This window comes from Myotis davidii, unplaced genomic scaffold (assembly GCF_000327345.1).
Source record: "Myotis davidii unplaced genomic scaffold, ASM32734v1 scaffold102, whole genome shotgun sequence".
In the NCBI taxonomy this organism is placed as follows: domain Eukaryota; kingdom Metazoa; phylum Chordata; class Mammalia; order Chiroptera; family Vespertilionidae; genus Myotis; species Myotis davidii.
This window is the reverse complement of record NW_006293778.1, coordinates 333,503-345,091: the sequence shown is the minus strand read 5'-3', so window position 1 is coordinate 345,091 and position 11,589 is coordinate 333,503. Positions and strand designations below refer to the sequence as shown.

The 11,589-nt window shown below is 44.0% G+C and overlaps 1 protein-coding gene across 1 annotated transcript in view; it reads right to left on the bottom strand.

Moving 5' to 3' along the window:
• Window positions 1-11,589, bottom strand: part of LOC102752099 (probable guanine nucleotide exchange factor MCF2L2) — a gene marked incomplete at its 3' end in the record, with an annotated part of 91,725 nt that overhangs the window by 11,774 nt on the left and 68,362 nt on the right. The window contains exons 5-9 of the mRNA XM_015566321.1: window positions 7,866-7,982; window positions 6,589-6,738; window positions 1,441-1,565; window positions 762-876; window positions 95-214 (exon numbers count right to left, since the gene is read on the bottom strand). Of these exons, the coding sequence (XP_015421807.1) occupies window positions 95-214; window positions 762-876; window positions 1,441-1,565; window positions 6,589-6,738; window positions 7,866-7,982 (627 nt within the window). The remainder of the gene's footprint in view (window positions 1-94; window positions 215-761; window positions 877-1,440; window positions 1,566-6,588; window positions 6,739-7,865; window positions 7,983-11,589) is intronic.

The following is an 11,589-nucleotide window of genomic DNA, read 5'->3' as shown; positions in this document are numbered from 1 at the left end:
TGTCCTTTGGCAACCTTCCGACAATGAGTGGGTATATCTGTCACTGACCACAGTGACTACCTTCCAAGTCCACAAAAAGGGCAAAAAAACAAACCTGGCCTTTTCCTTCCAGTTTTTTGTGTTCCTTAAGAAGTCGCTCCACACGCATCACACTGTTTCCGATGTCTGTAAATTCTGCTTGCTCTGCCAACAAGTTGTCCAGGGCAAGCTTAACCTACGAGACACATTAGAACAGTCCAGAAGTAAGCCACTGAGTACCCACCTGGAGGTGGAGGTTTGCTGAACTCTAAGAAAACTCAAAAGTCCTAAAAGGATTCAGGACCAATGGATACACAGCTCATTAGCTTTCAGATTAAGCAGGGGTGGGGTGGGGTTGCTGAGATACATGTAGATGGAATAGTAAAGCTACATTCAACAGATTACCAATCAGAAAGGAAGAAAAACCATCACTGAAATACCATGTATGCCAACAGGGAAACTGGATCCTAGAACATTACTATCCCACTGAAAAAGTGAGAAGAGGATGTCTGAGAGGAAAGAGGGGGCTGGTATAAAGTGGGGGGTGACGGGGGGAGAGAAACCCCAATACCCAGAGTTCAAGGCAGAAGAGAGAACTGGTGGTCACTGAACCATAAAAGGAAGCTCTATGAAACAAGAAAAGTCCTGTGTCCTTTGGCAACCTTCCGACAATGAGTGGGTATATCTGTCACTGTCCACAGTGACTACCTTCCAAGTCCACAAAAAGGGCAAAAAAACAACACCTCACAAAAATTGTGCTCAAAGTGCTGTAGTTGTAGGCATTGACTAAGCTTCAGGTGGTGCTTGGACCAAAACCGACTAAAGGCTTTTTCTGTTTCATCCAACTGAACTAGTAACCTGTCAAGAAAGAATGAGAAAGACACATTGTGGTTAACTCTCATTCCCACAGGAGTCTGTGTAGGTTTATGCAGCTAACATCTATGTCTTTAGTCAGTGTTTTAAATTGTGGTAATGTCCTTATTATGAAAGTCTGTGTCACCTATGACTTTCTCATGGTCCCACTGCTTCCCATACCTTCCATGTTTCTACCAGGACACCTTCCCTGCCAGGCAGAAACTTTGCTTCAGCGGCTGTGCTTAGAACATGCCCCCGGTGACCTTACTTTTGTGCCTTCTCTTTGACAAAGCACATCATCCAGACAAACTGATATTTGGAAATGAAACCATCTCCCCTGAAATCCTGGGATGACAGCATTTCACAGGAGGACGGGATGGCATTCTCATAAAAATATCTCTATAGCTGGATGCCAGATGGGTGCCATCGTTTTCCCATTGTTGCCTCTAATATTATTCTTTCTTGACCCTACCAAGACCCAAGAGTAGCTGTTCTAGTCTGTCCTTGGTTGTTTCCGATCATCTAGTGCTCTTCTCTCCTAAGAAAGTATATTCCACCTTCACTCACCTTTCCATGGTAGCTACATTCTCAAGTTGATTGGGACTGAGTTTCCTGGTGGGACTTTTGGTTGCTGGTTGTTGAATACATGACAGCAATGTGGCCCCTTGATTTCCAAGTAATTTTAGCTCATCCTACAGAAAGAGAAATGTAGTCTCTCTTAATAGAAATTAATGGGAAAAAAATCATTGGTAGATTTGGAGTACGGAGAATGGTTTACCTTTCATTCAGGGAATTACATGCTAACAATTCAAGCTGCAGATTTATAAAATTAATTAATTTATTCTTAATGGGTAACACTACACATGACAAAATTAAAAATATACAAAAGGATATATATGGGGAAAAAACTAGTTTTTTGTCCACAGCCCATCGACTTTCCCTCTCCAAAAGCTACAACTGTTACGTTTTGTGTGTATCTCAAGCTGTTGTAAATTAAAAGCAAAATTAGTTAATGAAAACTGGTTCTAATCCAAGACAGTGACCAGAAACAAGAAAATGACAGATATTGAATGTTAAACGCTGGGAACTGCCACACAATAATAATGCAACAATTGCTAGTTAACCAGCCATCGACTTTCCCTCTCCAAAAGCTACAACTGTTACGTTTTGTGTGTATCTCAAGCTGTTGTAAATTAAAAGCAAAATTAGTTAATGAAAACTGGTTCTAATCCAAGACAGTGACCAGAAACAAGAAAATGACAGATATTGAATGTTAAACGCTGGGAACTGCCACGCAATAGTAATGCAACAATTGCTAATTAACCAGAAAAAAGAAAAGAAAAGAAAAACAAACAAACAAAAAAAACTTCATCTGGTCTCATCAATGAACACCTGCCTCTCCTTCCACCTACTTCCAAAAAGCGTGGCACGGAGCACTGGTGGTACAGTGGTTAGCGTGGCTGCCTTCCACGCTTGGCAGAGGTGGGTGGCAATTTCAGTTTGATGTGGAAAGAGTCATACTTCCAAGGCAACTCTATTCTGCTCTTTGTACATGGAGACCTAGGGCTTTGCAATTGGGGAAGCGTCAGGCTAGCTCCTTCCAAATCCAACAGCTCTTGTTCTCTGCTCCCACGGGGCAGGTGTCTCAATGCCCTGAGCATTAACCATGGGGCAAGGCAAAAGAGGTGAAGCTTGGCCTAGAACTTTGCTCCCAGGAGTTGTGGTTTTGATTCCTGGGTCACGCAGGATGCTGGTCTGGTATGCTGAGTGAAAGTCCCGTAGTTACAGAACAGTCACATCTACATCTATGCACATAAACACTGGCTCTCTTCCTCCAGGCCTGGCCACCTCCAGCCTTCACACAGCCCCCGGCTTATTCCCCGTGGGAGGAGTTTTAGACTCTTCACTCTGGTCACAAAGAAGGCCGGCACTCTCAACCGCATGCCTTTGCTCCTTGTCTCCCACCCCACTCCAATATTCACGCACTTAAAGGCTTCCATTGTCCACTCTCAGCCTCATGACAGATTTGGTTTCTCTGATCTAGCCCCGCTGTGGCTCTCTCCAGGGCAGGTAATGCCTCAAGGTGGCCACTTGGCTGGTATTTCTGCCTGACAACTGGACATATCCCTTCTTTTCCATTCTAGGTATCAGCCCTCATTTCTTCTTATTTCATCAATGTTCATGAAATATTTGTAGGTTGGATGAGTTAATAATAGTCTAAAAGAAACCAGGTTACAGGTGAATAGACAAGATAAGCCTGGGAGAGGGGGAAGCACTCATTAGTAGTACTCATAGCTTTTCCCTCCTCTTCTTGCCTGCTAAAAAGAGTCCTGGCTTCTTTTCTCACTCAGTTTCTTAACTGCCCCTGAGCTTCTAGCATTCCAGCAATATTCTGGCATTAGCCATTATTAGCCACAATTAGTGTCTGTAGGTGTGCAGGATGCAGAATTGGGAGGAAAGGTGGAGGGGCCCAGCAAAGAAGAGGCATATTGATTGCCAGGGGAGATTGGAAGAGAGATACACTGTTCCAATACCATTTGCTAATGTTATCCATTCATGTATCTCTGTGAATTCATGCATATGGGGGCCCAGGGGGAGGCCAGTGCCCAGGCACCAGGCAGGCTGCAGGCTGAGAGGTTCGCTGGAATGCCTGAACCAAGGATTCTTAAAAACTCCAAAGACTATTAGGTTATTTCTGGAGGCTATGTAATTCTGATTGTCTTCTTGATTATTTGTTACCTTGGTAATATTGATGGAATTGTCATCTCTGAACAAAACTGAATGAATACTGAATGGAACAAATACTGTATACTAAGCAGTATTCACATTTGTAAAGACTGCTTATCACATGATTGAAGGACCACTGGCACTTTCCCCTTTCTCCTTGCATGATGAGAAAAGGCCTATGGGTCTCTTAAACTTCTTATTTTAGCAACAACAACGACAATGAGAGTCTTACCCTCTTTAAATGAACACATGGTATAGTGTCTTAGTTGACTAAAGCACCTAAGTGTGGAAGGCCAATGCCCTGTGTTTCTGGCCTAAATAAGACCAGAAAAGAGGCGAGAACCACCTTTTGGGGGCTCAGGAGAGAAACTGTCTATTTCTGTGAACTGCTCCCAAGAGCTTTAAAAATTCACTGTTCTGAGGAATGAATCTTACATTGGTTTTTCACTTGGAAAAGGTGCTTTCCAAACGGAAAAATTATTTAATTAGTTATAGACCATTTGATAAGTAATATGCTCTAATAAGAATAAAATAATATGTTTAAATAACCATAGAAGCTACTAAGCATGTAATAAAAGTTTAAATGTATTATTTTTAAAAATATAAAAATAATAAATATAAAAATAATAAAAAAATATAAAAATAAATGCTTTCTCTCTTTAAAGCATTTTTGGATGGAAAAGGAAAAATGTAAAACTCTAGTTTAATTATCTTGGTATTTCTGCTTCTAATTTATAAGATAAGGAACCAAGAAATAAAAATTTATATTAGATCAAAAATTAGCAATCACGAAAAGGCTTTAAAAAACCCTCTGTGTTGTCTTTAAAGGGATAATAATACTTGGCAAAATAAAGACAGAATAATTATATTTTAATCTAAATTCAATTAATATTCTTACTCAAGATAAAGACATGGACATATTAAACTCTTTGGAAATTTTATCTTAAATTAATTATAGGTCTTTTCCAAGATTTTAGGGCAGCACAGAATATAAATGTAACATAACAGTTTAGTTTATGTAAGACTTTGCATTTACTTTCTTACTAAAAGGCTAATTAAATGGATTCTCCTAAATTCCTTTCTTTTGTCTTATTGGTAAGACATGGGTGTTTAACCAAATTGAGATAAGATGGAGTACAAAGTCATTTCTTACCAATGTCAGACAATACCGCAAATTATGTGGATCTACAAAGTTATTCCACCACATAATCGGAGGGAAGTTTTAGCCTTCTTTGTGCAGGGTTGTGTTTTAATACCAACAGCTTGTCGCCATGCCCAAGGAAGTGGCCTTACTTCATCTTGGAGGGTGGTTCTTTCCCTTCCCTCTGTGGACTGCTTTGCCTGTGTAGACACGATGGAACACCCATCCATCTGCCTTTCCCAGGAGCCCTCACTGCACATACAGCAGGACCTCCCTAGCTGATTTCACCCCTCAGATACGTGTCCTCGTCTAAAATCAAAAATGTTTTACCTTTTCCCCAAGGGCCTCCCCGATTGACCACATTGTCATCTCAGTGCTTCTGCCCTGCAACCCCTCCAAACCATCCTTGGATCGAGGCAGAGAGCACACTTGCTCATGAGCCCAGGCCCGGAGCTCCATGCCCGGTGCCTTCCTGCCATGCTCCACATGCTCAACATCACACAGGTATACCAGCAGACCGCTCTATGACCTGTGGGCCGGGACCACCAACCCTTTTCTGGCAGACTTCACAGAGGCACCCTAGACCTGCCTCTGCACCCCATTACCATCTCTTCCAAGAATCATGGGAGGTGAACTTGGGCAAAGAAAAAAGTCAACCGTTTAAGGGATATTTTTAGGGAAAATTATCTAAATGCTTCCAGGATGCTTTCCAGCTTTCACAGTTCACAGCCAGATCTTTTGGTGACTCAGAGTCATGTTGGGGATAGATTTTGAACTCTTTTTCAATAGCAACCTCCTTAAAAAAGAGAATTAAACAGTGCTCCCTGACACATGGAAGCATTAACTTGCCTCATTAATGAGACTGAGATTCCCCGAACTAAACTAGGTGTTCTTTGAGTTTGCAGTCTTTGTTTATTTGTTTTCCTGGCAGGTAGTATTGAGTAGTCGATAAATGTTGAATAAATGAACAAATAAATCAACCACTTAGCAAAGCCTGTTTGCAGATTTTGGGTCACGGGCGAGAGTTCAGCTCTTCCCAAGTTCCATGCAGCAGGAGCACAAGCAATGCTGAGCTGTCTCAGCCTGAGGCAGCTAAGGAACTGAGGCAGCTAATCCTCCGTTCGCTGCCCTCTTGAGTTCTTGTCTTCTATGAAATAACAGATTCCACATTCGGTCTGTTGGTGTTTCTGGAGGCAGAAAAGGGCTCGACACCCATGCAGCCAGCCCCAGGAAGACTTCCCATCACTGCATGAAAGAACCTGCCAAGCTCCCTCGAGGGCAACTCATAAAAACAGTTCTTGATGTATTTTTTGTGAATCACTTAATCGGTGCCTCTCCTTAAGCCCAGTTCAGAGCGTTTTCCCTAGTCCTCTTCCTCAAATTAATCCCCAAATAAAAAGACACATCCCTGGGAAAGTGAAGCAGTCCGTCAGCTTGGTAGGCAGCCGCAGATTTCACAACAGCCCCAGAAAAGCTTATGCTTCAAAAGCTGACTCCCTGCCCTCACTGCACTTTCAGCCTCTCGCATCTTGCTCTGTCCTGGGCTGCCCTTGGAGGGATGCTCGCCCGCCTCATCCTCATCTCGCCAGCACAAAGCTGGAATGAGTTTCCCTTTGCTGGGAGGCTTCTCACAGGTCTTAACTGCACTCCTTTTAGATGCACCATCCAGACTCAAAGAGGTTTTCTCTTCGCAAACCGCCCAGCGCCAAAGGCGGAAGATGTTCGGTGACTTCCAAGTCAGTGGAGAAGAGGGAAGAAGAGGACTTAATTCTGCTCCCAGCTCTCTCCGGGAGGCTGACCACCTGCTGGCACAGAGGCTGGACTGTGGGAGGCCACTGACCACTCACCTGCAGCTTGTCCCGCTGCTTTGTGTGGGACATGAGCAGCTCTGCAGTAGACGGCACGCCTCTGGGCAGCTCTGTTGCGGCCAGGCGGGCCCCAAACGTCTGAAGCATCTGGGCAGTGGTCTTCAATGTCAAGGCAAAGTTTTCAATGGCCTGGGAGGTCACAGAATCATAACAGTGTGGTGGGATTAACATTCACCAATATGCTTTATTCATGGAAGGACAGTAGAATTAGCTACCATTCTCTGAGTAGCTACAAAGGGCCAAGTATTATACTCAGTGCTCTACCTTTGTCTACCAGCTCAATAATCCAGAGTGGGAGGTATTTTATCCAGAGAGAGAATCATTGATTGGCTTCCTCCTGCACGCCCCCAACCGTGGATCGAGCCCACAACCTTTCTTTCTTCATTTGCTAGATTTTTAATACATTACTTTAAATTCTGTTTCTTTGTTATGGGGTGAGGCTACAACATTAGTATTTCCGGAGGATGAGGCCCAGAAATCAGGATTTTAAAAAGATTCCCAGGTGATTCTAATGTGCAGCCAAGGTTGAGAACTGCTGCTCTAAAACAAGGTGAATTCTCATACCTAATTAAATGTAGTTCAGGTGTTGGCAACCTGTTTCCAAACTGACCAGGGGCAGACAGGTGTGCTGACACCACATGCTGCCATCAGGGTGGGCACGGAGCTTCTGATTTTGCTTAAACAACCTAATTTTTTCAAGGGCATAGGGGCTAAAAGAGCAGGGGAAGGGGCATGACAACTTTTTATAGAAACACATTATCTGGTGAGTTTCAATTGTACTTTTTCCTCAGTATTTCTGACCCTTCTAGTGTAGCATAATTGCCACAAATATGAATAAGTAGGGAAAAGTAAAACCCTATATAAGTCAGGTGCTTTCACAGCTTCCCGTCTGTCTATACATTAGACTCACCTGGGGAGTTCTGTGAGCCACGAATGATGGAGACCCATCCCAACTCAAATAAATTAATTTCTCTAGCTGAGGAGGGTTTGGCTCTTTGAAAATTCCCCAGGTGCATTCTAAGTCGAGTCCCCAAGACTCCCATGCCAGACAAGGAGGTGAGGTGAAGGGCGTCAGCAGGAGAAACTCCAGCCTTTTCCCTTCAGCCTACTTTTCTCCCAGCCTGTGGCTTGGAAAACCCAACCTTCCCAGTGGTAGGTAGTCATAGGCAATGACCTCCCAACAGCTGATCTTAATCAACCTTGTCTTCAAGAAAACACGGAGAGACACTGAAAACAGCACACAAGTTGGTACTCACAGTTCGATGACTGATCCACTGGCTGTGGCGATATTCCAGAGTTCCCCCTAAGTCCTCTGTCAGTTGGCTTTTGTCAATGTAGCCTTGAAGGTCAGAGACAGAATTTAACATAACGATCTATAAGAGGAAACAAATTAATATATTCCTCACAGACGATTAAATAGTAGCTCATCTGGATTCTACTGTTAAGTAGCACTTCAACTCTGCCTTCTCGGAGATTTATATCCAAAATGGTTATGATGTCCAGCAGAGAAAGTCCCTTTCCACTTCCCCGCTTTGAGAGATGTACCCCCAATTTACCCTTATGGAGGAGGTTCGGAGGTAACAGGGAGTGGGTTTTCATAAATTAACAATCCTGCTGATGAACACACCCGTGTGTGAATGCCCACACATCTAGAGGAAGGTGACACAGTCCAAACTGCCCCCAGGCAGGGCCCTGGCTCTCTGTCCCAGGCCATACACCACACCTCCTAGTCACTCCTGATCAGAAGCATGGGCCCCTCCCTCCTATCTCTGAAATGTATCCCCGGATGCCTTCACCTAATGACCTTATGTTTCTTCACTCTTTGTTGATTATTTTGAAAATTGATTCTTGGTCAGAGAACATAAGAATATAGGCTTTCACCCTGGCCGGTGTGTCTCAGTGGGTTGACTGTCATCCTGTGCATGGAAAGGTCATCATCTGGATTCCCAGTCAGGGCACATGACCAGGTTGTGGGTTTGATCCCCGGCTGGGGTTCGTATGGGAGGCACCTGATTAATGTTTCTCTTTCTGTCTCTCCCTCTACCTTCCTCTCTCTGAAATCAATAAAAATATAATCTTTAAAAAGAATACAGGCTTTCTTCTATAATTATATCGTATTAGTCAAGTGATAAGTCCACTTTGGAATGAAAACAATATTAAGTTAGGGCCTAAAGTCTATAGGTAAAAACAAAAGTGATGTATTCATCCAACAAATATGCATTGAACTTCTAATAAATGCCAGGCTCCGAGGGGTAAAACAGCAAGCATGACAGCCCTGCCTTCAAGGAACTAAGGTTTAGTGGGATGTGACTGCACAGAGCACTCTGTTAACCTCATTGGCCCTAGGACTTTCTCCTTCGTTTCTGAGAAAGAGTTTGGGAATTTTAAAACAATATTTTTATAATAGGAGAAAAAGAAAACAGAAAAACAATGTGAATCCATCTGTGTCTTTCTTCCCTAAGAATTTTAAACCACTTTTTGGAGCTTCAAAAAGATTTTTAGTCTTTCTACTATTCAATATTATAAGACACATAACAGGAAATTATCAAGTGAAAAATAATTTTTTTCTTCTCAGAACATCAGCAGCTATGGTAATACTGGGATTTTTTTTTAAATAGCATTATGCAACATCGTATTGGGCAGAAATAACTTTGCCCCACAGCCTGGAGTTTCAGTAACCTATCGTACCAGGCCCAGGTCTTCCGTGCCACCTCACTGGCAGGACTCCGCTTTCTCATCTTTCCCAAGGAAACTCCAGTAAAGACTCTGATCTAGGTTTTCCCCTCCATCCTGCTTCTGCCTTCTGAGCAAAACCTGGGCTTCCCCGAGGGCTTCAGTGACATGAGGTGATTCCCTCTCTGAGACCTGTGAGTATAATAAACTTCCTCCTTCAAGCTCATTCTCAGTTCCTCCTGGGCACCACCAGCTGAACCATATCCAACATGTACATTCTTAGAACAGCTGCTATAGATTAAGAATGTATCTATTCCTTTTCAGTATACATTTATGCTCTTATCTATAATTGCTTAAAGCTGTTCTTTCAGAGAGATCTGTGATCATACCATCATGAAAGAAGCCTTTCCTGTATTCAGTCACACAATCCATGTTAAGAAACCAATTTGTATGACCACAGCCTTAGTCACTTCACATAATTTTCTCAGGCTGCTATGAGGATAGCTGTTTTAGAATAGATAGGTGCCAGCAATCGGCTCTCAGAAACCCTTTGCTATTTCAGAGCAGCCCTCTCCTTGGCTAAAGGTACAGCGAGGCTAAGTCACTTAACTACCATTACATCCCGGTCCACCTGGTTCTTGTAAGAATCAGGGAAAATGAACTCCTTTCCCCTCACTCAACCTGTGAAAATATAACTATTATCTCACTAGAAATGAGCAGGGAGATCCTATATAATAAAAGCCTAATATACAAATCGACCAAACGGTGGAATGACCGGCAGAACAACCGGTCACTATGATGCGCACTGACCACTTGGGGACAGACGCTCAATGTAGGAGCTGCCCCCAGCCCACAGGCCCCAGGCCAACCAAGGAGAGTGCCAGTGGGAGCCCACCCCCCCGCAAGATCGCCCTGCAGGTCACCGCACAGATCGGCCCTGATTGCTGGCCAGGCCTAGGGACCCTACCCATGCACAAATTTCATGCACCAGGCCTCTAGTGTTATAATAAAAGAGGACAGGATGCTACACATCTGTAAAGTGCTAACATCACAATAACGTTTTACTAACAAAGTAAAGAAAGCAACAAACAGTTTGAACTGTCATAAAAAGAACTAAATATATTTTGAATATTGATTCCATCAGCTTGGTAACCTAGGACTCTGAATTCTGTGGCACAGCAGAGCTGTGAGGAGAATGCAATCTTCTCTGTAAGTTTATCTTATAGAATAAACTTTTCGCATTAAAAAATACCCTGCTACATGTGCCAGTAGTTTAGCTGACTGAGCGTTTTCTAAAAAGTTGATTTTAGTTTAAAATTAAAAGTATGATGTTTGGGAATCAATACATTACCACAAACAGAAGTAGCTAAAGAGATAGTGTCAAGATAAAGCAGGTGTTCATTCTCTCCTTAGTATATAGATGCACCATGGGAGAAGCAGGGCATAAATCACATATGCACTAGTATCTGTGTACATACTATCACATGGAGAGGTGTGTTTTATACACAACCAGGGAAACAAACACATGACGTTTGGTCAAATCTCAGTTCAAATTCCTTGTTTGGGGGCATTAGATTTTTTTCAATCACTTACTACATATATGTATATGTATGTATATATCTTTATATGTATACTAGAGGCCCGGTGCACAAAAATTTGTGCACTCGGGGGGGGGCGGGGTCCTTCAGTCTGGCCTGTGCCCTCTCGCAGTATGGGACACCTCGGGGGATATCCACCTGCGGGCTTAGGTCTGCTCCCCGGGGGATTGGGCCTAAACTGGCAGTCAGACATCTTTCTGGCAGCCCGGCAGCCCTCGGGGGATGTCCACTTGGCAACAGGGAGCAGGCCTAAACTGCAGTCGGACATCCTTAGCACTGCTGATGCAGAAGAGGCTCCCACCACCACTGCTATACTGGCAGCCGCCAGCCTAGCTTGTGGCTGAGCAGAGCTCCTCCCTGTGAGAGCATCCTGACCACCAGGGGGCAGCTCCTGCATTGGGCGTCTGCCCCCTGGTGTTCAGTGTGTGTCATAGCGACCAGTCATTCCCAGTGGTCCTGCTGTTAGGGTCAGTTTTCATATTACCCATTTACTATACAGGATAGAGGCCTGGTGCATGGGTGGGGGCTGGCTGGTTTGCCCTGAAGGGTGGCCCGGATCAGGGTGGGGTCCCACTGGGATGCCTGGCCAGCCTGGGTGAGGGGCTGAGGGCCATTTCAGACTGGCCACACCCCCTTCTGGGATGGGGGGAGCTGCTGGGGTGCCTGGCCAGCCTGGGTGAGTGGCTGATGGCTGTTTGCAGGCTGGGCC